At 47.0% G+C, this 25,229-nt stretch overlaps 1 protein-coding gene across 1 annotated transcript in view; it reads left to right on the top strand.

The window, feature by feature from the left end:
- Positions 1 to 25,229, top strand: part of LOC121316460 (echinoderm microtubule-associated protein-like 4) — a 140,440-nt gene that overhangs the window by 103,107 nt on the left and 12,104 nt on the right. Inside the window, exons 6-21 of the mRNA XM_041251525.1 lie at positions 759 to 784; positions 949 to 981; positions 6,232 to 6,355; positions 6,478 to 6,627; positions 7,482 to 7,551; positions 8,091 to 8,201; positions 8,933 to 9,028; positions 9,137 to 9,271; positions 9,840 to 9,975; positions 12,787 to 12,938; positions 13,208 to 13,333; positions 13,766 to 13,897; positions 14,809 to 14,876; positions 15,519 to 15,607; positions 22,601 to 22,698; positions 24,137 to 24,224. Coding sequence (XP_041107459.1) covers positions 759 to 784; positions 949 to 981; positions 6,232 to 6,355; positions 6,478 to 6,627; positions 7,482 to 7,551; positions 8,091 to 8,201; positions 8,933 to 9,028; positions 9,137 to 9,271; positions 9,840 to 9,975; positions 12,787 to 12,938; positions 13,208 to 13,333; positions 13,766 to 13,897; positions 14,809 to 14,876; positions 15,519 to 15,607; positions 22,601 to 22,698; positions 24,137 to 24,224 — 1,634 coding nt within the window. The remainder of the gene's footprint in view (positions 1 to 758; positions 785 to 948; positions 982 to 6,231; positions 6,356 to 6,477; positions 6,628 to 7,481; positions 7,552 to 8,090; positions 8,202 to 8,932; positions 9,029 to 9,136; positions 9,272 to 9,839; positions 9,976 to 12,786; positions 12,939 to 13,207; positions 13,334 to 13,765; positions 13,898 to 14,808; positions 14,877 to 15,518; positions 15,608 to 22,600; positions 22,699 to 24,136; positions 24,225 to 25,229) is intronic.

The raw sequence follows: 25,229 nt of genomic DNA, 5'->3' as shown, positions 1-25,229 counted from the left end.
TCATCAGCACATACCAGCTACCAGACTGTGCGATACAGAGTTTAACCTCATCAGCACATACCAGCTACCAGACTGTGCGATACAGAGTTTAACCTCATCAGCACATACCAGCTACCAGACTGTGCGATACAGAGTTTAACCTCATCAGCACATGCTAGCTGTCAGACTGCGCGATACAGAGTTTAACCTCATCAGCACATACCAGCTGTCAGACTGTGAGATACAGAGTTTAACCTCATCAGCACATACCAGCTACCAGACTGTGCGATACAGAGTTTAACCTCATCAGCACATACCAGCTACCAGACTGCGATACAGAGTTTAACCTCATCAGCACATGCTAGCTGTCAGACTGTGCAATAAGGGTTGACTTCTTTAATGCCAGAGTTCAGTATAGATTGAAAGTGAGTAGACAGAGCTAGGATAGAGTTGTGGAGTAAGTGGATCTGAACCATAATCTCCTATTGGATCTCTTCACCTCCCACTCTGTGTGGATTTGACCCCTTCATGACACCCGGGTTAAGGATGATAAAGATCTCGAGCCCTTCCCATTCCCCTTCACCAATCCAGCTGGAAAAGCCAGCAGTCATCAATCATGGCATCATTCCAGTCAAATAGATTGAGTCATGGACATCAGTTTAATGAGTTGCTGCTTGCGCGCCGAAACATTACCTGAAAACACTTCTCTTCTGCTTTGTCTTCTCACCCTGTAATGACCTCGGCAGAACCAGGCTAATCTGTTTGTTTATTTCTTACAGACACAAGGATCCAGTTATCAGCCAAGGTAAACACATTCATTTCACTTGTGTTCCCCCGTGTTTCTGATTGGATTTATTTAGTGTATTTCTTTATTTCTTTATTTTTTGTTAATTTATATGTATGTATGTATGTATTTATTTCTTATTATTTTTGTTTTTTTGAGTGATTTTATTTCTGTCTCATAACCAGCAAAAATGTCAACTCGAGAGAAAAACAGCCAAGGTAAGCCTTGTCTCTCTGCTGCGGGGGAGGCTGTCTGCCTGCCTGTCTGTCTGCCTGCCTGCCTGCCTGCCTGCCTGCCTGCCAGCCTGCCTGCCTGTCTGCCTTTCTGCCTGTCTGCCTGTCCCTCCAGCCATCCGTCCACTTTCCTCTTTGCACCCGCACAGCACTCTCTCTCCAGGCTTCCTCTTTCTGTCAATAGGGGGTGTCACACGATACAAAACAACCTCAACACACACACACATATATACAGTACACATGCACACACACACACAGTAAATAAACACACACACACGCATACATACAGTACATAAACACACACACACAGTACATAAACACTCAGACAATACATAATCACAGGCTGGGGGGCTGAGAGAACCATGGCATTGATGTCATCACTCCCGCTCAGAGAGCCAGTAGAATCACAGGCTGGGGGGCTGAGAGAACCATGGCATTGATGTCATCACTCCCGCTCAGAGAGCCAGTAGAATCACAGGCTGGGGGGCTGAGAGAACCATGGCATTGATGTCATCACTCCTGCTCAGAGAGCCAGTAGAATCACAGGCTGGGGGGCTGAGAGAACCATGGCATTGATGTCATCACTCCCGCTCAGAGAGCAAGTAGAATCACAGGCTGGGGGGCTGAGAGAACCATGGCATTGATGTCATCACTCCCGCTCAGAGAGCCAGTAGAATCACAGGCTGGGGGGCTGAGAGAACCATGGCATTGATGTCATCACTCCCGCTCAGAGAGCCAGTAGAATCACAGGCTGGGGGGCTGAGAGAACCATGGCATTGATGTCATCACTCCCGCTCAGAGAGCCAGTAGAATCACAGGCTGGGGGGCTGAGAGAACCATGGCATTGATGTCATCACTCCCGCTCAGAGAGCCAGTAGAATCACAGGCTGGGGGGCTGAGAGAACCATGGCATTGATGTCATCACTCCTGCTCAGAGAGCCAGTAGAATCACAGGCTGGGGGGCTGAGAGACACACACAGTACATAAACACTGACACAATACAGTACATAAACACACACACACACACAGAGACATAAACACTCACACAATACAGTACATAGTACATAAACACACACACAATACAGTACATAAACACACACACACAGTACACACACACACACAACCCCCCCACCCCCCCACAACCCCCCCCACCCCCCACCCCCACACACATACAGTACCATACACACACAATACAGTACATAATTGTACACATGTTTCAGGACACCACAATGTACAGGTATACATAAACACACACATCACACCAGTACATTAACCACTCCACAATACACATACAGTACATAAACACACACACACATACAGTACATAAACACTCACACAATACAGTACATAAACACACACACAATACAGTACATAAACACACACACAATACAGTACATAAACACTCACACAATACAGTACATAAACACACACACACACACACATAACACACACACACACACACTCACAGTACATAAACACTCACACAATACAATACATACACACACACACACACACACACACAGTACATAAACACACACACAATACAGTACATAAACACACACACACACACAGTACATACACACACACACAATACACACATAGACACACACACACACACACACACACACACACACACACAGTACAGTATATGGACAATACACACCATACACACACACACACACACAGTACAACACACACACACACACACACACACACACAGTACATAGACACACACACACACACAGTACATAAACACACACACAATACAGTACATAGACACACACACACACACAGTACATAACACATAGTCACACAATGCATGTACACTACACACACCACACACACACCTACACCACACCGTACATATAACATCATTGTGAGTGTGACATATACACCACATAGACACACACACACACACACACACACACACAGTACATAAACACTCACACAATACAGTACATAAACACACACACACACAGTACATAAACACTCACACAATACAGTACATAAATACACACACACACACAGTACATAAACACTCACACAATACAGTACATAAACACACACACACACACAGTACATAAACACTCACACAATACAGTACATAAACACACACACACACACACACACAGTACATAAACACTCACACAATACAGTACATAAACACACACACACACACACACACAGTACATAAACGCTCACACAATACAGTACATAAACACTCACACACACAGTACATAAACACTCACACAATACAGTACATAAACACACACACACACACACAGTCCTTTCTTTCTCTGACTCTAAGCCTGGCATCCTAGCCAAGTAGAGGGATTCGTTCTGATCTCCAGCGCAGGATTCAGAGGAATGTTCTCAGTCATCACTCCTGAATCTGGTTAAACACATCCCTCCTCTCTGACTCCGAGAGCCAGTATAAACAGCTCAGCCAGGAGAATCACAGGCTGGGGGGGCTGAGAGAGCCATGGATGTCATCACTCCCGCTCAGAGAGCAAGTAGAATCACAGGCTGGGCGGGCTGAGAGAGCCATGGCACTGATGTCATCACTCCCGCTCAGAGAGCCAGTAGAATCACAGGCTGGGGGGCTGAGAGAACCATGGCATTGATGTCATCACTCCCGCTCAGAGAGCCTGTAGAATCACAGGCTGGGGGGCTGAGAGAACCATGGCATTGATGTCATCACTCCCGCTCAGAGAGCCAGTAGAATCACAGGCTGGGAGGCTGAGAGAACCATGGCATTGATGTCATCACTCCCACTCAGAGAGCCTGTAGAATCACAGGCTGGGGGGCTGAGAGAACCATGGAATTGATGTCATCACTCCTGCTCAGAGAGCCAGTAGAATCACAGGCTGGGGGGCTGAGAGAACCATGGCATTGATGTCATCACTCCCGCTCAGAGAGCCAGTAGAATCACAGGCTGGGGGGCTGAGAGAACCATGGCATTGATGTCATCACTCCCGCTCAGAGAGCCAGTAGAATCACAGGCTGGGGGGCTGAGAGAACCATGGCATTGATGTCATCACTCCCGCTCAGAGAGCCAGTAGAATCACAGGCTGGGGGGCTGAGAGAACCATGGCATTGATGTCATCACTCCTGCTAAGAGAGCCAGTAGAATCACAGGCTGGGGGGCTGAGAGAACCATGGCATTGATGTCATCACTCCCGCTCAGAGAGCCAGTAGAATCACAGGCTGGGGGGCTGAGAGAACCATGGCATTGATGTCATCACTCCCGCTCAGAGAGCCAGTAGAATCACAGGCTGGGGGGCTGAGAGAACCATGGCATTGATGTCATCACTCCCGCTCAGAGAGCCAGTAGAATCACAGGCTGGGGGGCTGAGAGAACCATGGCATTGATGTCATCACTCCCGCTCAGAGAGCCAGTAGAATCACAGGCTGGGGGGCTGAGAGAACCATGGCATTAATGTCATCACTCCCGCTCAGAGAGCCAGTAGAATCACAGGCTGGGGGGCTGAGAGAACCATGGCATTGATGTCATCACTCCCGCTCAGAGAGCCAGTAGAATCACAGGCTGGGGGGCTGAGAGAACCATGGCATTGATGTCATCACTCCCACTCAATGAGCCAGTATAAACAGCTCAGCCAGGAGAATCACAGGCTGGGGGGCTGAGATGATAATAAACAGGCCCTGTAAACATGATCTGTACCCTGCAGAAGTGACTCAGGAATGTCCTCGTATGATCTGATTGATTCACGCTGGATTTCGTACCCTGTCCTGGACTGCAGTGAATTGCCTGTTTCACTCCGATTCGGGATTGATTTCCAGATGTGCAGATGTGTCGTCTCTCTTGTTTCCAGATGTGCAGATGTGTCGTCTCTCTTTTTTCCAGATGTGCAGATGTGTCGTCTCTCCTTCACTCCGCAGTGTCTAATGGGGGGGATAGTCAGGCTGCATTCGCTTTAACACTCGTCTTCTGGTTATTCATTATCAAAGCCTTCAAGCAAAACAGAATTTCTGTATATTCAACTGCAAATGAATCATTTACTTTTTAATACCAATAATCCTTGGCATAGGAAAAGTAGGCTTTGTTTGTTTGTTTTGCTGCTGCTCGGTTTGGATGCTGGACAACTTAAACACTGTTCTAAAGACTGAAAGCTGTCCTGATTGACTGCTTGCACACTTCCTGTTGCTTTTCCTTCACTTGGTCTTTTTGCTCAATCCCTTCCTTGCGCGGTACTCTGTGTGGCTTTCGGTTTCTGTGGAGTGCTGGGGTGAATAACACAGCGATTGGTTTTGAAGTGCTGAACTAACACACGCTGCATATGCAGTGCACAGCCTGAGCCAGCTGTTTATTCATTAACTAAATAAATAATGTTTGACCTCTATGTTTGTTATGCAAGCAAGCGTACTGAACAAGTGTGCAAGTATGGGTACTGAAGTGACCATCACCCTCATTAATCCTGAATCAGTGGTCTCTATGTACAGTGGGGTTCCCTTTCAAACGAGGAGTCTTCCAGTATTAGCGAAGGCAGCACTGCCCCATGCAAGCTTGATTCAGTTTCAGAGAACCCCACTTGCTGTATCCACCAGCATTGATCACTCCTGGTCAGTGACAGAGAGAGAACCACATTGTATCCACCAGCATTGATCACTCCTGGTCAGTGATAGTGAGATGGTGACCCATCCTTTATTCCTGCTTTTTGCTCACTCATAGTGAAGCTTGTATTCACTTTACCTGGGGTGAGTGAGGAGGAAGTAAAATCCTATCTTGAAACAATAATCATTCATTAATCACTTCTTAAAAAATTCCAAATTCAGACGACAAGATTTTAGGAATTCAGGTTATGGGTTTTCTGAACCGTTGCAGCATTATGTAAATTCTTCCCATCCACTGTTGAGAGTGCTAACAGTAAACAGTGATTCCTGTAGCAGACAGAGAGGCTGGACTGGGCAGCTCACATTGAAACACAAGGAGCGGTGCTGTGATCGTTAGCTGATACAATATACTCAGCCAGTCTATTCTGTAGTAGTTTTAATTTATATGTGAAGTCTTCTTTATTTGATCACATTACAGAGTGTAAATGAGTGACAGACACCTGTGTTAAAATGCTTGTAGTTACCAGAAGCACATAGTAAATGTTATGCTCTTAGACCTGAGTAGTGGCGCCAAAGCAGTGCCCTGGGACTGCAGGGGGGCCTTGTGTTTGGCTTGGAGACTGTGTCAGGGTTTTCTCTCAAGCTGTGCTATCTTCCTGACAGAGGGAGACTACATCAAGATGTTCATGAGGGGCCGGCCCATCACCATGTTCATTCCTTCAGACGTGGAGAACTACGAGGACACCCGGACAGAGCTGCCTTCCGAGAAACTCAAATTGGAGTGGGTGTATCCTTGCACACGGCTGTCTGTCTGTCTGTCTGTCTGCCTGCCTGTCTCCCTCTCGCTGTGTGTGTGGGCTCCTCTCCCCAGTGGCTCGGTGGCTGTGCTCCTTGACTGGCCCGGTGCAGCTATGGGTACCGCGGGAGAGACTGCCGAGCGAACGTGTCCCTGCTGCCGACGGGTGAGCTTGTGTATTTCATTGCCTCCGTCGTGGTGCTCTTCAACTCCGAGGAGAGGACACAGAGGCACTACCTCGGCCACACCGACTGCGTCAAATGGTGCGTCTCTGAAACTCCCGTTGAACAGGGGGGCACACATCAGGCTGCTGAAGCCCTTGTGGGTTATTTGTCCCTTTCTGGTTTCATGTTAAAATATTCATTCGGCATATAGTAAAATGTTTTGATTAAAATGGAATGTGATTCATTGTTTTAAGAATGTTACTGTAGCAGTAATACACGGTCCTTAAATGTTCATTCAAGCTTATTTCCATATTCACATCCCTGGAATATATTTGGACACCCACTTAGAAACTACTCGAAATTAAAATAAGCAGAAATGCCTGCACTCTTATTGCTTTCCACAATAAAGCAGATACACAACCTACTGCAGAGTCAAACCCTAAAGGAACAGCAGCTGGACTGAGACACAGGAACAGCCGTGTGTTTCATTGAAGGACCAGCAGCTGGACTGAGACACAGGAACAGCCAGTGTGTTTCATTGAAGGACCAGCAGCTGGACTGAGACACAGGAACAGCCGTGTGTTTCATTGAAGGACCAGCAGCTGGACTGAGACACAGGAACAGCCGTGTGTTTCATTGAAGGACCAGCAGCTGGACTGAGACACAGGAACAGCCGTGTGTTTCATTGAAGGACCAGCAGCTGGACTGAGACACAGGAACAGCCGTGTGTTTCATTGAAGGACCAGCAGCTGGACTGAGACACAGGAACAGCCGTGTGTTTCATTGAAGGACCAGCAGCTGGACTGAGACACAGGAACAGCCGTGTGTTTCATTGAAGGACCAGCAGCTGGACTGAGACACAGGAACAGCCATGTGTTTCATTGGAAAGGTCCAGACACTATTAATCCAGTTCGGTAAGCTTGTTCTTGTTGTCTTGCTTTGTTTTATCACAGCCTTGCCATTCACCCAGACAAAATCCGAATCGCAACGGGGCAGATCGCCGGGGTAGATAAGGATGGAAGGGTAAGTCTGCTGCTCCTTTGTAAAATCATTCACTTATTCAGTTTTGTCCCATTTATGGGGGTCAAGGTAAGTGAAAACTTACTTAATGAATTCACTTAATGAGTCCAAAATTATGAAACAGTCAGAACTCAATGAATCTTCTGAGCTCATTTGAGTGCCCAGCATGTCATTCAAATCTCAATTAACCCTTTAAACACTAGGCTTTCACCACTTGTCCATCCTGAAATAAAGAAAACATTAGAATTGGCCAGCCATCCTTTGTTACAAGTTCAAATTGCGTTACAGATTATCCACTAAAAACCCCATCTTGTACTGTATATAGCACCTTTCACTATCAGAGCCACCACAAAGGGCTTTATAAGATAACACCTCAAACAACTAGTAAAAAAGTGACAGGTAAAACAATTTAACAGAGTTAAATAAAGTCTTCCCAGATTTAAAAACACCCAGTGAAGTAGAATTCCTGCTAGAGATGAGGAGGAGTGTATGGTTATGGCTGCTTTGTTATTGACATATCTCTCTCTCTCTCTCTGTCGCAGCCCCTCCAGCCTCACGTGCGGGTCTGGGACTCTGTCAGCCTCTCCACCCTGCAGATCATCGGAATGGGCACCTTCGAGAGAGGGGTCGGCTCGCTGGCCTTCTCCAAGGCTGTGAGTCCCTGCTTCTTACAGCACTCCTTTCTTACTAATGGCTCTGTCTCAGAGGATCTGGGCAGCCAGGCCTGGCTCAGCAGACTTCTAGATATTCACGTCTAGGTGCCCTGCTCTGTAGTGTGCACACAAAGATCAGGAATCCTAGACCGCATGCAGGACTAAATTATCCTTCAATGAATCTGTAAGCTGAAATGCTATTTGATAGCAGCTGTATCCCTGTACAGTAGGTCCTAAATTTGCATCATGTCTGTTTCTTCTAAACACAAGTGGGCATTGTGCCTGAGTGACTAATTCACAGGGTATCCCGTGTTTACCAACACAGACAGACAGACAGACAGAAAGACCCCCCGTTCTCGTTTGCATGCCGGTCTGTTTTGCACGGCTGCCAAATGCCTCATGATCCCTCTAATTAAATGCAGTTTAAACAGTTGCTGCTCAGCACATTTCTTTTTTTCTCCTAAGGGAAGTAGCATATTTTTGCCAAGCCAACAAAATGCATATGCTAGCAAAAAACAATGTACCTTAAAGAATGTCCATTGAACTGAATGAGAAGGCAAGGGAGGTAATTATGTGTGCTATGCTACAGGACGTATATTTCAAACTCATCGGCCACTAATTACAGCAGTGACGGCTGCTCGGCACAGTTTACTCGTGGCGCAGTGGCAGGCGCTCAGCCTGACTCCTACCTGATGGGTGAAGGTGGCTGAGCTCATGTTGGATCTCCGCAGGATTCAGGGATCCACTTGTGTGTGATCGATGACTCCAACGAGCACATGATGACGGTGTGGGACTGGCAGAAGAAATCCAAGATTGCAGAGATCAAGGTGAGTGGAGCCAGGGGAGGCTGTGCAAACGCAATGCGCCAGGACTGTACTGTGATAGCAGTGTTCTGTGCAGCAGAACTGACTCCTCCGGTCCTGTTTGATCGACAGACCACCAATGAAGTTGTGCTGGTGGTGGAGTTCCATCCCACGGATACCAACACGATAGTGACCTGCGGAAAGTCACACATCTTCTTCTGGACGTGGAGCGGCACCTCCCTGGCACGCAAGCAGGGAATCTTCGGGGTAAGTGAGGCAGGCACCCTAACCCTAACCCTGCGGAAAGTCACACATAATCTTCTGGACGTGGAGCGGCACCTCCCTGGCACGCAAGTAGGGCATCTTCGGGGTAAGTGAGGCAGGCACCCTAACCCTAACCCTGCGGAAAGTCACACATCATCTTCTGGACGTGGAGCGGCACCTCCCTGGCACGCAAGCAGGGCATCTTTGGGGTAAGTGTGGAGGACACTGGAAGCGCACGCTCTTATTTTATTTGTGTTCGACAAGCTAGACTAGATACAGTCCGAGACAGACTTGGGACAGAGGGTAGGAGAAACTTCTGTACACAGAGAGTAGTGAGGGTATGGATTGGGTTACCTAACCATGTTGTTGATGCTGAATCACTGGGATTAACCATCCACTAGGAACCAGACGAGCACTGATGGGCAAACGGCTTGTTTGTAAACATTCTTATGTCCTTATCTTCTAATACTCCTGGCTGTCTCTCTAATTGGAGGTCAGCTGCAGGTGATGTGTGGGTCAGGTCTTTAAAAACACATGTATTTATTTATTTATTTATTTTTGATTACACCAGAAATACGAGAAGCCCAAGTTTATCCAGTGTTTGGCCTTCCTGAATAACGGCGATATCCTGACTGGTGACTCTGGGGGGATCATACTGATCTGGAGCAAATGCACAGTGGAGTCCACGGCAGGGAAGGGGCCAAAAGGTAATTAGCACTGAGGAACAAACTGAGACACTCCAGGGCAAGGCTGGGCACTATGCAGGATAAACAGGATCGGGTTAGATGCTCCAGGGCAAGTCTGGGCACTAGGCAGGATAAACAGGATCAGGTTAGGTGCTCCAGGGACCTGAACCCCCATATCATCCAAACAGACCAGCTCAAACCTGAACTTCCATTTGTATCCAACATCAGCAGTATTTCACAAGCACCCAATCAGGTGGTTTTTAACCCCTCTAAAGCAGGAGGGCATTCATTCTGTGTTCTCGTGCTTGGTGTCGGGTTAGTGTTTATTCTGTGTTCCCGTGCTTGGTATTGGGTTAGTGTTTATTCTGTGTTCTCGTGCTTGGTGTCGGGTTAGTGTTTATTCTGTGTTCCCGTGCTTGGTGTTGGGTTAGTGTTTATTCTGTGTTCTCGTGCTTGGTGTCGGGTTAGTGTTTATTCTGTGTTCTCGTGCTTGGTGTCGGGTTAGTGTTTATTCTGTGTTCCCGTGCTTGGTGTCGGGTTAGTGTTTATTCTGTGTTCCCGTGCTTGGTGTCGGGTTAGTGTTTATTCTGTGTTCCCGTGCTTGGTGTCGGGTTAGTGTTTATTCTGTGTTCCCGTGCTTGGTGTTGGGTTAGTGTTTATTCTGTGTTCCCGTGCTTGGTGTCGGGTTAGTGTTTATTCTGTGTTCCCGTGCTTGGTGTCGGGTTAGTGTTTATTCTGTGTTCCCGTGCTTGGTGTCGGGTTAGTGTTTATTCTGTGTTCCCGTGCTTGGTGTCGGGTTAGTGTTTATTCTGTGTTCCCGTGCTTGGTGTCGGGTTAGTGTTTATTCTGTGTTCCCGTGCTTGGTGTCGGGTTAGTGTTTATTCTGTGTTCCCGTGCTTGGTGTCGGGTTAGTGTTTATTCTGTGTTCCCGTGCTTGGTGTCGGGTTAGTGTTTATTCTGTGTTCCCGTGCTTGGTGTCGGGTTAGTGTTTATTCTGTGTTCCCGTGCTTGGTGTCGGGTTAGTGTTTATTCTGTGTTCCCGTGCTTGGTGTCGGGTTAGTGTTTATTCTGTGTTCCCGTGCTTGGTGTCGGGTTAGTGTTTATTCTGTGTTCCCGTGCTTGGTGTCGGGTTAGTGTTTATTCTGTGTTCCCGTGCTTGGTGTCGGGTTAGTGTTTATTCTGTGTTCCCGTGCTTGGTGTCGGGTTAGTGTTTATTCTGTGTTCCCGTGCTTGGTGTCGGGTTAGTGTTTATTCTGTGTTCCCGTGCTTGGTGTCGGGTTAGTGTTTATTCTGTGTTCCCTCGGTGACGAAACCACAGCCCTGCATCACAAAAAAGACATGTGCTTGGTGTCGGGTTAGTGTTTATTCTGTGTTCCCGTGCTTGGTGTCGGGTTAGTGTTTATTCTGTGTTCTCGTGCTTGGTGTTGGGTTAGTGTTTATTCTGTGTTCCCGTGCTTGGTGTCGGGTTAGTGTTTATTCTGTGTTCCCGTGCTTGGTGTCGGGTTAGTGTTTATTCTGTGTTCCCGTGCTTGGTGTCGGGTTAGTGTTTATTCTGTGTTCTCGTGCTTGGTGTCGGGTTAGTGTTTATTCTGTGTTCTCGTGCTTGGTGTCGGGTTAGTGTTTATTCTGTGTTCTCGTGCTTGGTGTCGGGTTAGTGTTTATTCTGTGTTCCCGTGCTTGGTGTCGGGTTAGTGTTTATTCTGTGTTCCCGTGCTTGGTGTTGGGTTAGTGTTTATTCTGTGTTCCCGTGCTTGGTGTCGGGTTAGTGTTTATTCTGTGTTCCCGTGCTTGGTGTCGGGTTAGTGTTTATTCTGTGTTCCCGTGCTTGGTGTCGGGTTAGTGTTTATTCTGTGTTCCCGTGCTTGGTGTCGGGTTAGTGTTTATTCTGTGTTCCCGTGCTTGGTGTCGGGTTAGTGTTTATTCTGTGTTCCCGTGCTTGGTGTCGGGTTAGTGTTTATTCTGTGTTCTCGTGCTTGGTGTCGGGTTAGTGTTTATTCTGTGTTCCCGTGCTTGGTGTCGGGTTAGTGTTTATTCTGTGTTCTCGTGCTTGGTGTCGGGTTAGTGTTTATTCTGTGTTCCCGTGCTTGGTGTCGGGTTAGTGTTTATTCTGTGTTCTCGTGCTTGGTGTCGGGTTAGTGTTTATTCTGTGTTCCCGTGCTTGGTGTCGGGTTAGTGTTTATTCTGTGTTCTCGTGCTTGGTGTCGGGTTAGTGTTTATTCTGTGTTCTCGTGCTTGGTGTCGGGTTAGTGTTTATTCTGTGTTCTCGTGCTTGGTGTCGGGTTAGTGTTTATTCTGTGTTCCCGTGCTTGGTGTCGGGTTAGTGTTTATTCTGTGTTCCCGTGCTTGGTGTCGGGTTAGTGTTTATTCTGTGTTCTCGTGCTTGGTGTCGGGTTAGTGTTTATTCTGTGTTCTCGTGCTTGGTGTCGGGTTAGTGTTTATTCTGTGTTCCCGTGCTTGGTGTCGGGTTAGTGTTTATTCTGTGTTCCCGTGCTTGGTGTCGGGTTAGTGTTTATTCTGTGTTCCCGTGCTTGGTGTCGGGTTAGTGTTTATTCTGTGTTCCCGTGCTTGGTGTCGGGTTAGTGTTTATTCTGTGTTCCCGTGCTTGGTGTTGGGTTAGTGTTTATTCTGTGTTCCCGTGCTTGGTGTCGGGTTAGTGTTTATTCTGTGTTCCCGTGCTTGGTGTTGGGTTAGTGTTTATTCTGTGTTCCCGTGCTTCATGTCAGGTTACAAGATTTTCTCTTCAAGTGGTTCCCTTCTTTAGGAAACTGCAAAGTTAAGTAAGAATAATAAGGCCGTTGTTTTTCTTGGCTTACCTCCCCTGCTCTCTCGAAGGTGTCTATCAGATCAGCCGGCAGATTAAAGCACATGACGGCAGCCTCTTCACTCTGTGTCGTATGAGGAACGGAACGCTGCTGACCGGAGGAGGCAAGGACCGCAAAATCATTCTCTGGGATCACGACCTGCACCCTGAACGGGATATTGAGGTAGGGATTTTTTTCTTCTTAATGAACGTGTTTGTTGTGTCCCTGTTTGGGTTTTCATGATTCTTGCTTGCGTTGCTGATGTGATATTTGTGATTTTTTGCTGGTATCTCAGCTATGGAAAGGCTGAAGATTGAAAAGTCTTTTCTCATGAATATGTCTGCCGTGTTTGACATTTTGCCGCACTCATGTTGCGTAAACGTAGCGTTACCGTGAAACGTCGCCCCGCATTCCTTGCAAGCTGTGTCACTTGAGCTGTGTTTAAATTGCAGGTTCCCGACCAATATGGAACCATCCGAGCTGTGGCAGAAGGAAAGGGGGAAGAGGTTTTGGTGGGTACGTCCCGCAACTTTATTCTAAGGGGGACGTTTAATGACGGATTCCGGGTAGAAGTGCAGGTGAGTAAATTAATACATATATTATTATTATTATTATTATTATTATTATTATTATTATTATTTATTATTATTATTATTATTTATTTATTTATTTTATTTATTTATTTATTATATTTAAAAAAAGAAGCTTCTTAAGACTTTTATCTACAACTATGCAAATCACGTTCAAATTGAACTGTTTCAAACGGTTTCAATTATATACAATATGTATTTCACATTGGTTATTCTATTGAGAAATGTCATGAGGGATGAGCAAAGAGAAACCATGTTTTTGAGACTGGCTGTGATCTCATTCATCCATTTCATCCTGCGATGGGTGCTCCTTGATGGGACCCATCATCCATTTCATCCTGCGATGGGTGCTCCTCGATTGGATTTCAGTACTGTATGCGCTGTTTGTTAAGAGCTGTCCCTGTCTCCCGTTTCTCGCAGGGTCACACAGATGAGCTCTGGGGCCTGGCGTCCCACCCCTTCAGGGATTTGTTCCTGACCTGCGCCCAGGACAGACAAGTCTGTTTGTGGAGCTCCAGGGACCACACGCTCCAGTGGACCAGGCTTTTAGATGTAAGACGTTATTATGATGTCATCTGTTGACCCAACCCAAGAGAGATCTCCTGCCTCTGCCGTGCCTCAGTTGGATCTCTTATCTCAGTAAAACTCGTAGGCGGTGCCTTACCAAGCGATTGCTGCAGTGTCAAGTGTTCTGCATGTTCTCCGTAAACTTGATTTTTACAAAACTGTAGAAATGATTGTATCTTTGTTTTAATGAAAATCATCCACTAGAATTGTAGTTTACTTGTGCAAATAGTTATTAGTTTGTGAAAAACATGCTCAGGCTGTTATCTTATTCTCCCAGTAGCACTAAGAACTGATCCTATAGCTTGTACAGTACGAAGCTCCTTCACAGTGGGACACACAGGGACCCCAGTAAGAATGCTGTCCACAGTGGAGCTCCCTGTCTCTGGTTCTCACTCACCTGCTCTTACCTCTCCTCTCTCCCTCTGCTCTGACCTCTGCTCTGACCTCTCCACTCTCCCTTGCCTCTGCTCTGACCTCTCCTCTGCTCTGACTTCTCCACTCATCCTTGCTTCTGCTCTGACCTTTCATCTGCTCTGACCTCTCCACTCTTCCTCGTCTCTGCTCTGACCTCTCCACTCTCCCTCTCCTCTGCTCTGACCTCTCCACTCTCCCTCGTCTCTGCTCTGACCTCTCCACACTCTCTGCTTTGACCTCTGCTCTGACCTCTCCACTCTCAATCTCCTCTACTCTGACCTCTCCACTCATCCTCTCCCCTGCTGTGACCTTTCCTCTGATGTGACCTCTCCTCTCTCCCTCTGAATCGGGTTCTCTCTGCTCTGACCTCTCCTCATTCCTTCTGCTCTGATCTTTCTCCTCTCCTCTCTCCCTCTCTTCTCTCCTCTGCTTACCTCGCTCTCTCCCCTGCTCTGACCTCGCATCTCTCCCTCTGTCTGCAGGAACCCGGACACTGTGCTGAATTCCATCCCAGTGGTGTGGTTGTGGCGATCGGAACACACTCAGGAAAGTACGTTCAGAGCCGTGCTGTTCTCATCTCCGCTATGTTCTGTAATAGCAATATTACAAGGGCAGCAATATTACAAGGGTGCTGTCAGATGGGTTATTGTGAGGGATCTACTAGCAGTGTGATACTTGTCTCAATACTGTGTTTGATTAAATGAAACAGTGAGTATGTATAGCGATCACTGGCACAGTCACAGAGGGAGAATTAACAGAGGTACCTTATTCTTGATCTGGTTATCATTTGATAATGACAGTGCACATGCTGGGCACTGGCAGCAGGCAGTCAGATTCCCCTGTGGGAAGCTAGCACAGCTGGAAGGATTAGGCAGTGACTTGCTGCTGGGACAGGCCCCTACACGTTCCAGCCACAGCAAACATCCTTCAGACTGGGGTAACACTGCCAAGCAAGAGGCCTGTTTACTTAGCGCTGGTCTCTCTCTCTCTCTCTCTCTCTCTCTCTCTGAGCTGGAGCAAAATAGGTTGTTTTGCGCTGTGAATTGGGTCAGTGTCTTATCAGAACGTTTTAAAGAACCAATGACTGCTTCCCAGCGATTAGTCAGATGACCAGCGGCTCTGTTGTCGACAGCAGTGAGCACCCAGCAGCCTCCCTGCCCTCAGACACTAACACCCCTCTTTTGCTGTCCAGGTGGTACGTTCTGGACGCGGAGAGCAGAGACCTGGTGGGGGTTCACACAGATGGGAACGAGCAGCTCTCAGTGATGCGCTACTCCATAGGTAAGCCTGCCCGGTGACTTCGGCCTTTTATTTGTTTTTATGGTAAAACTCGAAGACAGGACCTGCAAACCTCAGTCAGGAAGACAGATGTTTCGGCTGGAGCATTCTGTAGTGCACCTCACAGTACAGCGAAGACGGGACTGCAAACCTTGTGTCTGAGTTTATCATCAGTTTTTAGTTCTGAGTGTTTTGAAGTTGTGGATGTGTTATGTATTTTTGAATGCAAGGTCCACCGTGTGACAGTGACATGTCGTTTCGTATTCAGCTGTGCATGTTAATGACCGACGCTGTGTGACAGTGACATGTCGTTTCGTATTCAGCTGTGCATGTTAGTGACCGACGCTGTGTGACAGTGGCATGTCGTTTCGTATTCAGCTGTGCATGTTAGTGACCGACGCTGTGTGACAGTGATTCATGTGCATGTTAGTGACCGACGCTACAGTGGCATGTTGTCATTCTGTGCATGTTAGTGACCGACGCTGTGTGACAGTGGCATGTCGTTTCGTATTCAGCTGTGCATGTTAGTGACCGACGCTGTGTGACAGTGGCATGTCGTTTCGTATTCAGCTGTGCATGTTAGTGACCGACGCTGTGTGACAGTGGCATGTCGTTTCGTATTCAGCTGTGCATGTTAGTGACCGACGCTGTGTGACAGTGGCATGTCGTTTCGTATTCAGCTGTGCGTGTTAGTGACCGACGCTGTGTGACAGTGACATGTCGTTTCGTATTCAGCTGTGCATGTTAGTGACCGACGCTGTGTGACAGTGGCATGTCGTTTCGTATTCAGCTGTGCATGTTAGTGACCGACGCTGTGTGACAGTGGCATGTCGTTTCGTATTCAGCTGTGCATGTTAGTGACCGACGCTGTGTGACAGTGACATGTCGTTTCGTATTCAGCTGTGCATGTTAGTGACCGACGCTGTGTGACAGTGACATGTCGTTTCGTATTCAACTGTGCATGTTAGTGACCGACGCTGTGTGACAGTGGCATGTCGTTTCGTATTCAGCTGTGCATGTTAGTGACCGACGCTGTGTGACAGTGGCATGTCGTTTCGTATTCAGCTGTGCATGTTAGTGACCGACGCTGTGTGACAGTGGCATGTCGTTTCGTATTCAGCTGTGCATGTTAGTGACCGACGCTGTGTGACAGTGGCATGTCGTTTCGTATTCAGCTGTGCATGTTAGTGACCGACGCTGTGTGACAGTGACATGTCGTTTCGTATTCAGCTGTGCATGTTAGTGACCGACGCTGTGTGACAGTGACATGTCGTTTCGTATTCAGCTGTGCATGTTAGTGACCGACGCTGTGTGACAGTGGCATGTCGTTTCGTATTCATTCAGCTGTGCATGTTAGTGACCGACGCTGTGTGACAGTGGCATGTCGTTTCGTATTCAGCTGTGCATGTTAGTGACCGACGCTGTGTGACAGTGGCATGTCGTTTCGTATTCAGCTGTGCATGTTAGTGACCGACGCTGTGTGACAGTGGCATGTCGTTTCGTATTCAGCTGTGCATGTTAGTGACCGACGCTGTGTGACAGTGGCATGTCGTTTCGTATTCAGCTGTGCATGTTAGTGACCGACGCTGTGTGACAGTGGCATGTCGTTTCGTATTCAGCTGTGCATGTTAGTGACCGACGCTGTGTGACAGTGGCATGTCGTTTCGTATTCAGCTGTGCATGTGTACAGTATAGTACAAACCCAGTCTATCTGCTGAGACAGTGTACAGTGTTGCACATATCCTGTGTGGTATACAGGAATAAGAAGCCTTCTTCACTGGGCTATTTATTGGATTCCATAACCATTTGGCAGCAATTGTAGGTTACTAACTCTCTACACACTGTATAATGAATGGATTTGTCAAATGCTTCTCATTATTTTACATTAACAAATGCAGAGACTGAGACTAATACACACAGTACTTCTATTCTGGGTGGGTTTTTAATGCAGGGTGCGTTTGGCTCTGTGAGGCTGACGTCATACCCAGGAGCTCATACCCAGGAGCTCATACCCAGGAGCTCATACCCAGGAACGTCATACCCAGGAGCGTCATACCCAGGAGCGTCATACCCAGGAGCGTCATACCCAGGAGCGTCATACCCAGGAGCCTCGTACCCAGGAGCGTCATAACCAGGAGCGTCATACCCAGGAGCTCATACCCAGGCTGGTGCATGTGGCTCTGTGAGGCTGACGTCATACCCAGGAGCGTCATACCCAGGAGCTTATACCCAGGCTGGTGCGTGTGGCTCTGTGAGGCTGACGTCATACCCAGGAGTGTCATACCCAGGAGCTCATACCCAGGAGCGTCATACCCAGGAGCGTCATACCCAGGAGCTCATACCCAGGAGCGTCATACCCAGGAGCTCATACCCAGGCTGGTGCGTGTGGCTCTGTGAGGCTGACGTCATACCCAGGAGCTCATACCCAGGAGCTCATACCCAGGAGCGCATACCCAAGAGCTCATACCCAGGCTGGTGCGTGTGGCTCTGTGAGGCTGACGTCATACCCAGGAGCGTCATACCCAGGAGCGTCATACCCAGGAGCGTCATACCCAGGAGTGTCATACCCAGGAGTGTCATACCCAGGAGCGTCATACCCAGGAGCGTCATACCCAGGCTGGTGTGTTTGGTTCTGTGATGCTGACGTCATACCCAGGAGCTTGTGTTGATTTCACTCCTTTTGAAAGAAAGCCCCCCAGTAAATAGGATTCATCTCTTAATCCCCGACTTGAAATCCAAAAAATTGGCAAAAAAATCTTCTACATGTAATTGCTGGCTTAATTGCTGGCTTAATTAATTTGGAGCATATGCTGTTGGCAGGCAGCAAAGGTTTCACAGTCTCTGGCATTGTTCCACATTCGTGACATTAAAGCGTACCGCAAATCTGTAAAAATGTGTTTGCATTTAAGAGCGAAGGTCTATTATGGGGTGTGCTGTTACTTTAATTACTATAGTGATAGCTCCGCTCACATACATAATGCATGTGTGCGACTAGTTAGATGGATGATACAGCTACTATACTGTAAACCAGCAACACTGTGTCTATCTGCTCAGTATAGAGCTACTGTACTGTAAACCAGCAGCGCTGTGTCTATCTGCTCAGTATAGAGCTACTGTACTGTAAACCAGCAACGCTGTGTCTATCTGCTCAGTATAGAGCTACTGTACTGTAAACCAGCAACGCTGTGTCTATCTGCTCTATCTGCTCAGTATAGAGCTACTGTACTGTAAACCAGCAACGCTGTGTCTATCTGCTCAGTATAGAGCTACTGTACTGTAAACCAGCAACACTGTGTCTATCTGCTCAGTACAGAGCTACTGTACTGTAAACCAGCAGCGCTGTGTCTATCTGCTCAGTACAGAGCTACTGTACTGTAAACCAGCAACGCTGTGTCTATCTGCTCAGTATAGAGCTACTGTACTGTAAACCAGCAGCGCTGTGTCTATCTGCTCAGTATAGAGCTACTGTACTGTAAACCAGCAACGCTGTGTCTATCTGCTCAGTACAGAGCTACTATACTGTAAACCAGCAGCGCTGTGTCTATCTGCTCAGTATAGAGCTACTGTACTGTAAACCAGCAACGCTGTGTCTATCTGCTCAGTACAGAGCTACTGTACTGTAAACCAGCAACGCTGTGTCTATCTGCTCAGTATAGAGCTACTATACTGTAAACCAGCAGCGCTGTGTCTATCTGCTCAGTATAGAGCTACTGTACTGTAAACCAGCAACGCTGTGTCTATCTGCTCAGTATAGAGCTACTGTACTGTAAACCAGCAACGCTGTGTCTATCTGCTCAGTACAGAGCTACTGTACTGTAAACCAGCAACGCTGTGTCTATCTGCTCAGTATAGAGCTACTGTACTGTAAACCAGCAACACTGTGTCTATCTGCTCAGTATAGAGCTACTGTACTGTAAACCAGCAGCGCTGTGTCTATCTGCTCAGTATAGAGCTACTGTACTGTAAACCAGCAATGCTGTGTCTATCTGCTCAGTATAGAGCTACTGTACTGTAAACCAGCAACGCTGTGTCTATCTGCTCAGTATAGAGCTACTGTACTGTAAACCAGCAACGCTGTGTCTATCTGCTCAGTACAGAGCTACTGTACTGTAAACCAGCAACGCTGTGTCTATCTGCTCAGTATAGAGCTACTGTACTGTAAACCAGCAACGCTGTGTCTATCTGCTCAGTATAGAGCTACTGTACTGTAAACCAGCAACGCTGTGTCTATCTGCTCAGTATAGAGCTACTGTACTGTAAACCAGCAACACTGTGTCTATCTGCTCAGTACAGAGCTACTGTACTGTAAACCAGCAACACTGTGTCTATCTGCTCAGTACAGAGCTACTGTACTGTAAACCAGCAACGCTGTGTCTATCTGCTCAGTATAGAGCTACTGTACTGTAAACCAGCAACACTGTGTCTATCTGCTCAGTACAGAGCTACTATACTGTAAACCAGCAGCGCTGTGTCTATCTGCTCAGTACAGAGCTACTGTACTGTAAACCAGCAGCGCTGTGTCTATCTGCTCAGTACAGAGCTACTATACTGTAAACCAGCAACGCTGTGTCTATCTGCTCAGTACAGAGCTACTGTACTGTAAACCAGCAACGCTGTGTCTATCTGCTCAGTACAGAGCTACTGTACTGTAAACCAGCAACGCTGTGTCTATCTGCTCAGTACAGAGCTACTATACTGTAAACCAGCAACGCTGTGTCTATCTGCTCAGTACAGAGCTACTATACTGTAAACCAGCAACGCTGTGTCTATCTGCTCAGTACAGAGCTACTATACTGTAAACCGGCAGCGCTGTGTCTATCTGCTCAGTACAGAGCTACTGTACTGTAAACCAGCAACGCTGTGTCTATCTGCTCAGTACAGAGCTACTATACTGTAAACCAGCAACGCTGTGTCTATCTGCTCAGTATAGAGCTACTGTACTGTAAACCAGCAACGCTGTGTCTATCTGCTCAGTATAGAGCTACTGTACTGTAAACCAGCAACGCTGTGTCTATCTGCTCAGTATAGAGCTACTGTACTGTAAACCAGCAACACTGTGTCTATCTGCTCAGTACAGAGCTACTGTACTGTAAACCAGCAACACTGTGTCTATCTGCTCAGTACAGAGCTACTGTACTGTAAACCAGCAACGCTGTGTCTATCTGCTCAGTACAGAGCTACTATACTGTAAACCAGCAGCGCTGTGTCTATCTGCTCAGTATAGAGCTACTGTACTGTAAACCAGCAACGCTGTGTCTGTCTGCTCAGTACAGAGCTACTGTACTGTAAACCAGCAACGCTGTGTCTATCTGCTCAGTATAGAGCTACTGTACTGTAAACCAGCAACACTGTGTCTATCTGCTCAGTACAGAGCTACTGTACTGTAAACCAGCAACGCTGTGTCTATCTGCTCAGTATAGAGCTACTGTGCTGTAAACCAGCAACACTGTGTCTATCTGCTCAGTATAGAGCTACTATACTGTAAACCAGCAACGCTGTGTCTATCTGCTCAGTACAGAGCTACTGTACTGTAAACCAGCAACGCTGTGTCTATCTGCTCAGTACAGAGCTACTGTACTGTAAGCCAGCAACACTGTGTCTATCTGCTCAGTTATATGATTAGCTACAATTCGATGTTTCTGGGGGAGTTATCTACAATATTATAATAGTCACTGTCATATATTGTTAGATAATTGAATATTATATGTGCCTGTTTAAGTCTGTGATGCAGCTGTTCATTTCCTGTGGATTACAATTCGACTGCACAGATTTGATTAAGGGTTCTCTCCAGGGTAGGGTGAGGCTCCATGAACACCCTTCTCTGGCGCTGTGTAGACAGAGTGGCCGGAGGAACCCAGCAGAACAGTGCATCATGAGCTGAGAGATGGGGATTAGGTGGGAGATGGAGATTAGATAGAGATTGACTCCTGTTGCATAGCAGTGTCAACCATTCCAGGTTTCAATATGAGCTTGATTAGCCACAGTGTGTGCTGTAGGTAACAAGTTCAGGTATGTCTTTTATTAAACTCATATCATAAGAACATAAAAACATAAGAAAGTTTACAAACGAGAGGAGGCCATTCGGCCCATCTTGCTCGTTTGGTTGTTAGTAGCTTATTGATCCCAAAATCTCATCAAGCAGCTTCTTGAAGGATCCCAGGGTGTCAGCTTCAACAACATTACTGGGGAGTTGATTCCAGACCCTCACAATTCTCTGTGTAAAAAAGTGCCTCCTATTTTCTGTTCTGAATGCCCCTTTTTCTAAACTCCATTTGTGACCCCTGGTCCTTGTTTCTTTTTTCAGGCTGAAAAAGTCCCTTGGGTCGACACTGTCAATACCTTTTAGAATTTTGAATGCTTGAATTAGGTCGCCACGTAGTCTTCTTTGTTCAAGACTGAACAGATTCAATTCTTTTAGCCTGTCTGCATATGACATGCCTTTTAAGCCCGGAATAATTCTGGTCGCTCTTCTTTGCACTCTTTCTAGAGCAGCAATATCTTTTTTATAGCGAGGTGACCAGAACTGCACACAATATTCAAGATGAGGTCTTACAAGTGCATTGTACAGTTTTAACATTACTTCCCTTGATTTAAATTCAACACTTTTCACAATGTATCCGAGCATCTTGTTAGCCTTTTTTATAGCTTCCCCACATTGCCTAGATGAAGACATTTCTGAGTCAACAAAAACTCCTAGGTCTTTTTCATAGATTCCTTCTCCAATTTCAATATCTCCCATATGATATTTATAATGTACATTTTTATTTCCTGCGTGCAGTACCTTACACTGTGGGGGTCTTCTTTCCATCCCTCTGATAAAAAGTAGTGGAGGGAAAGGTGATAGAAATCGAAAGGCCTCAGACAGTTGGGCCAAAGGGTTATTACTGTTTATGGTCATCCACAGTGTATTAATAATGAAATACACTTCAATAAAATCCCAAGTTTGTTCCAGCCTGGGTTTGACCCCCTTCCTCTTTCTATCTGTTCCTCTTGCAGATGGCTCCCTCCTGGCAGTGGGTTCCCATGACAGCTTCATTTACCTCTACACTGTGTCTGAAAATGGCAGGAAGTACAGCAGGTCGGGAAAGTGCACTGTAAGTGAAGTCGGTGCGCCCCAGAGCAGCAGTGCTGATTGTAACAGAGTAGAGGTGCAGCAAGAGGTCCAGAGGGTGTTGCAGTCTCTGAGCTACAGTGTGCATTGCAGCAGGAGGTCCAGAGGGTGTTGCAGTCTCTGAGCTACAGTGTGCATTGCAGCAGGAGGTCCAGAGGGTGTTGCAGTCTCTGAGCTACAGTGTGCATTGCAGCAGGAGGTCCAGAGGGTGTTGCAGTCTCTGAGCTACAGTGTGCATTGCAGCAGGAGGTCCAGAGGATTTTACAGTTTTTGATCAGCAGTATGCATTACAGCAGGAGGTCCAGAGGGTGGTAGTCTTCGATCTGCAGTGTGCATTGCAGCAGGAGGTCCAGAGGGTTTTACAGTCTTTGATCAGCAGTGTGCATTGCAGCAGGAGGTCCAGAGGGTGTTAGTCTTCGATCTGCAGTGTGCATTGCAGCAGGAGGTCCAGACGGTATTGTAGTCTCAGAGCTATAGTGTACATTGCAGCAGGAGGTCCAGAGGGAAAATGGATAGGAACCTCTTTTTCCAAACTCTTTTGTTTGCTTAGAGGAATGTTCAGCAGCTGCAATATGTCTGGCAAAGAGGTAATACGTGCTTGGAAAGAGGTGACAAGGGTTTTTGTTTCATGTGGATTCACTTTACTCTTATTTCAGGGGCTCATCTGTTGCGGATTCACTTTACTCTTATTTCAGGGGCTCATCTCTTTTGCTGATTTTGTGGGACTGTACTGTATCTCATCTCCTTTGCAAGGCAGGAAAATGGTGATAACCCACGCTCCAGGCGGTATCAGGGAACCATGCTGTCTTCAGGAATGACATTCATGTACTCGAGCGGTTGATGCTTTTTCAGGATGCACGTTTTCATTGCAGCTCATCGTTGCTTCAGATTGAATTTCAGATGAACGGTTTTGACTGTTCTCTTTTATAGCAGTGCTTGCCATCCCTGATCCTTCAAGATGAATTCCAGTCCAAGTCTTTATTCTCATTCAAGTTGGAAGTGACTTGAGAACCTGCATAGGGTTAATCAGAGCAAAGACCTGGAGCGGAGCCCGAGGGCAGTGTTGGAAGTCACTGGCATTTAAGGATCGGGAGCAGCGTATGCCAAGTTTTACCTCTGCTGCAGGGCTCAAGACGTGCAATATTGCAATCATCCTGTTTAACCAGGGCTCCAGCCCACCTGGTGGCTAGTGGTTATCCTCGGGATACTGTACTGTATAAACACATTATTGAAAGCGACTGCTCAGCGTTCAGTTGGTCACACCTATGCATTTGCTTAATTATTGGCTTTGGCAAATGCTTGCCCAGGCTTGCATTGGGACAGAGTTTGTTCACTTCCCTATATGGATGTAGCACTTGGAATGTAACAGACAGTGTAGGTATGACAGATGGTCACACTCTTTCCTTGTTTCATTTCTCCAGGGACATTCCAGCTACATCACACACCTGGACTGGTCTCCTGATAACAAGTTCATCATGTCCAACTCCGGAGACTATGAAATCCTTTACTGTGAGTATCCCAGTGCACCCGGACCCAGCCCCCTTTCCATTACAGTATCCAACTCCAGAGACTATGAAATCCTTTACTGTGAGTATCCCAGTGCACCCGGACCCAGCCCCCTTTCCATTACAGTATCCAACTCCAGAGACTATGAAATCCTTTACTGTGAGTATCCCAGTGCACCCGGACCCAGCCCCCTTTCCATTACAGTATCCAACTCCAGAGACTATGAAATCCTTTACTGTGAGTATCCCAGTGCACCCGGACCCAGCCCCCTTTCCATTACAGTATCCAACTCCAGAGACTATGAAATCCTTTACTGTGAGTATCCCAGTGCACCCGGACCCAGCCCCCTTTCCATTACAGTATCCAACTCCAGAGACTATGAAATCTTTACTGTGAGTATCCCAGTGCACCCGGACCCAGCCCCCTTTCCATTACAGTATCCAACTCCAGAGACTATGAAATCCTTTACTGTGAGTATCCCAGTGCACCCGGACCCAGCCCCCTTTCCATTACAGTATCCAACTCCAGAGACTATGAAATCCTTTACTGTGAGTATCCCAGTGCACCTGGACCCAGCCCCCTTTCCATTACAGTATCCAACTCCAGAGACTATGAAATCCTTTACTGTGAGTATCCCAGTGCACCTGGACCCAGCCCCCTTTCCATTACAGTATCCAACTCCAGAGACTATGAAATCCTTTACTGTGAGTATCCCAGTGCACCCGGACCCAGACCCCTTTCCATTACAGTATTCCACACTAATTCACCTGAGAGAATATCTACAGGGTACTTATTTCATTCATGACATGAGGTTATTTAATTATGCAGCAGCGGCCCCTTGGACCAGGGTTTGAAAAGCCCCTCTTCACTGTACTGTATTGCACTGTACTTGTCTGCGTGTGTGCTATAGACAAGTAAACAGGCTGATGTTTAGATGGTGAGCCCAGGCTGGGCTCCCTCTAAGCACATTCAGTATCTCTGATTGCCAGCAGTAGATACATCCTGTGC

Source organism: Polyodon spathula, chromosome 5 (assembly GCF_017654505.1).
Source record: "Polyodon spathula isolate WHYD16114869_AA chromosome 5, ASM1765450v1, whole genome shotgun sequence".
NCBI lineage: Eukaryota > Metazoa > Chordata > Actinopteri > Acipenseriformes > Polyodontidae > Polyodon > Polyodon spathula.
Note: the sequence above shows the minus strand (reverse complement) of the source record. Positions and strands in the feature narration are given on the sequence as shown.